This window comes from Acyrthosiphon pisum, chromosome A2 (assembly GCF_005508785.2).
Source record: "Acyrthosiphon pisum isolate AL4f chromosome A2, pea_aphid_22Mar2018_4r6ur, whole genome shotgun sequence".
In the NCBI taxonomy this organism is placed as follows: domain Eukaryota; kingdom Metazoa; phylum Arthropoda; class Insecta; order Hemiptera; family Aphididae; genus Acyrthosiphon; species Acyrthosiphon pisum.
Window position 1 is genome coordinate 116,163,905 of NC_042495.1, and position 3,396 is coordinate 116,167,300.

At 26.6% G+C, this 3,396-nt stretch overlaps 1 protein-coding gene and 1 long non-coding RNA gene across 2 annotated transcripts in view; both read left to right on the forward strand.

Annotated features, from left to right (window-relative positions):
• The first annotated feature begins 237 nt into the window (after positions 1-237).
• On the forward strand, positions 238-917 carry LOC107884457. Its single transcript, XR_001679936.2, has 3 exons — positions 238-549; positions 624-681; positions 751-917. It is a non-coding gene; the product is annotated as an uncharacterized LOC107884457 (long non-coding RNA).
• A 324-nt stretch (positions 918-1,241) lies between these two features.
• The window catches only part of LOC103310160, a 2,664-nt gene continuing 509 nt past the window's right edge, over positions 1,242-3,396 (forward strand). The window contains exons 1-4 of the mRNA XM_008187488.1: positions 1,242-1,470; positions 1,545-1,712; positions 1,818-2,114; positions 2,268-2,857. Of these exons, the coding sequence (XP_008185710.1) occupies positions 1,242-1,470; positions 1,545-1,712; positions 1,818-2,114; positions 2,268-2,857 (1,284 nt within the window). The remainder of the gene's footprint in view (positions 1,471-1,544; positions 1,713-1,817; positions 2,115-2,267; positions 2,858-3,396) is intronic.

Consider the following 3,396-nt stretch of genomic DNA (forward strand, 5'->3'; position numbering starts at 1 on the left):
CATTAAAATTATCCATTATAAAAACACTAATAGAATAAGTAAAAAAATGTTGGCAAATTTGAAATTAATTAGTAAAACTGAACGATCAAACAATCATTCACAAGAACAAAAAAAAAATTATTTATCTTGTTATCAATTTCATTTTTGATATCACTAACAAGTGCTAAGCGCTCACAGCAGGAGCGTCTAAACACAGGAATGCATTTATGCACATTGCGCATGCGCGTAATTTATTCTCCACTATCATGTAATCATGTTGGGCTGTTATCAATATATTATCTTATCACTATAATATGATAATATAATCATGGGAATCAAATTATTCAAAATTTAAACATGCTTTACATTTTTCTTGTGCTTCGACCACACTCGTAATTTCTTTTGATATTTGTATACTACCATAAATTGTATACTATTAAAAATGATTAACGGCATATCTTCACAAAATAATTCATTATACATACCAGATACATTTGAAAAGTTAATAATTTTCTAAACTGGTTGAGTCGACTTCGTCTTGCAAACATATTTTATTGTAGAAATATTATTGTAAGTATTACGTGTTATATAAATAATAAAATATAATATAATAATAATAATTAAAGTGCTATAATAATTTACAGTTTGTCATTTAATTGTTATGCTCACTGCTAAGATTCTAAAAAACATCAATTGGCAATTGTAAGTATTACGTGTTGAATAAATAATATAATATAATAATAATAATTAAAGTGTTATTATTATTTACAGTTTGTCATTTAATTGTTATGCTCACTGCCAAGTTTCTTTCTCAATGGATTTTATAAAAATATCAACAAATTCCTGTGTGTTGTCCTCTTAATATGAAATCCAACAGCTCAACAATTTGAATTATGGTTACCTATACTTTATTTAGTTTACTTTATTAAGTATTTACTATTAAGATCATGTCATTTATATTGGTATATAGATAATATTGAATTTTTGTGTTTAAGATATCTGTGAATTGTATTGTTAATACTCAATAAGACATTTAATAAATAGCCTTTTGGTAATAAATTTTGATAAAGTCTGGTTTATGAACTGTTAAAATAGGTAATTGGGTAAAATGTAGATATAAATAAACATTATTAAAAGCCATCTCAGCATTTATAGTTATTGCTGTTAATGACAGATATACAGTGTGATGTACATTTTCATATTGTGTTTTTTTTTTGTTGAAACATAATATTTGATTTTAATTATTTTAAATACAATAAAAAATGGAATTTAACTGTGATATTTGCAAAAGTCAATTTTCTACCAAGTTTACTCTAACAAGACATTTGAAAAATAAACATGATGTAACAAACGAAGTAAAACGAAAATTGTCTAAATGCATTTCTTGTCCTAATCTAACATTTTCTAAAAAAGTATTATTAATTAATCATTTAAATGATCATCATGGAACGTGTATTGAAAAAGAAATTATTAACTTTTTAAATGTATCTGGTATGTATAGTGATTTATTGAGTGAAAATATGTTATTAATAGTTTTTAATAATATGCAATTCATTAAAATCTAGAATTTAACAACTGGTTAAAAGAATATGAATCAAACAACAAATGTGAATATGTTCTTCAAACGGGGAAAAAAAAGTCAAAAGATGGTCATAGAAGTTATTATGAGTGTGGTCGAACAGGAGTTCATAAAGAAATTGATAGTTTTAAAAGATCAATAAAATCACAAGGAAGTAAAAAAATTAATATCAACTGTACAAGTCACATAATATTATTTGAACATTTAAATAAAAGTAGTTGTGATGTAATATTTTATAAATATCACTATGGCCACCAAGAAAGTGAACTTCAACATATCAGTTTACCAATTACAAAAAAGCATGAAATAGCGGCTAAATTATCACAAGGGGTGACGATGGAAAGAATATTGGATGATTTTAGAGGCAATATAGGGAGTAATTTAAAAAGAGAAGATCTAATTACACGAGCCGATTTGCACAATATCAAACAAAAGTACAATATCACCATGCAGGATGGTCAATTACACAAAAATGATGCCACAAGTGTTGATATTTGGGTAGAACAGATGAAACAAGAAGGGGAAAATAATCCAGTAATATATTACAAAAAACAAGGTGAATAATAAAACAATAATTTATTTAACTATTTAAATTTTTAATACATACTATATAATTTATGTATTTATATATTTTTAATTATAAAAATTATATATATTAACCCTACTTAAGAAAACAATATTAAAGTAGTTTTTTAACTTATTATAATAGGTGAAGTAGATGTAAACAACATATTGGACTTAAAAGACTTCTGTATTATATTAATGGACCCAAGTCAGATGCATATGTTAAAACAATTTGGAAATGGAAAAATAGTATGTATTGATGGTACACATGGTCTTAATGCTTATGATTTTGAATTGGTTACATTATTAGTGGTTGATGATTTTGGTTCTGGATTTCCATGTTGTTTCATGTTCACAAATTTAAAGGACACAAAAATCTACACAGTTATGTTTTCAACTATAAAAGATAAAGTAGGTATAATTAATCCAGATACTTTTATGATTGATATAGTTGAGACGTTTTATTCGGCTTGGGAAAATACAATGGGCTCAGTTCCCCATCGTTTATTATGTTCATGGCATGTAGATAGAGCTTGGAGACAAAACATTTGCAAAATAACTGGACCGACACGCAAGGAAAAACAAGGGACTATATATAAATCACTAAAAGTTCTTCAGTCAATGTGTGATGAAAATGAATTCAATAATGCTTTAAAAGAATTTAACCAGGAGCTAATGAATGATCCAGACACTAAAGACTTTGGTATATATTTTGATCGCATGTATGGAAATAGAGTTAGTTTGTGGGCGTATTGTCATCGGAAAGGTCTAGGTGTAAATTGTAATATGCATCTAGAATCTATGCACAAAACAATAAAATATCACTATTTAAACGGATGCAAAGTTGGGCGGTTAGATAAAAGTATAACAACTATTAGAAGATATACCCGCGATAAAAAAGTTGAAAGAATAATTAAATTAACTAAGGGAAAAACAACAACAAGGATACAAGAGATAAAAAAAAGACACAATAAAAGTACATTACTTGACCTTACAATTAATCAGGATAGTATTAATAACTGGAGTGTTGAAAGTGAATATACACCGAGCCAGTTTTATAAAATTAAAAAAAATAATGATGATGTATGTTGTCCAATGATATGTTCTATTTGTAAGTTGTGTATTCACACATTTCAATGTTCTTGTCCTGATTACCAAATCAAGTCTATGATATGTAAGCACATACATTTTGTTGCTTTGAAGACAATGTCACAGAAAATGCTGAAGATATAACTACTTTGTCAGCAGTAGATACAGAAAGTTCCATTTTGATG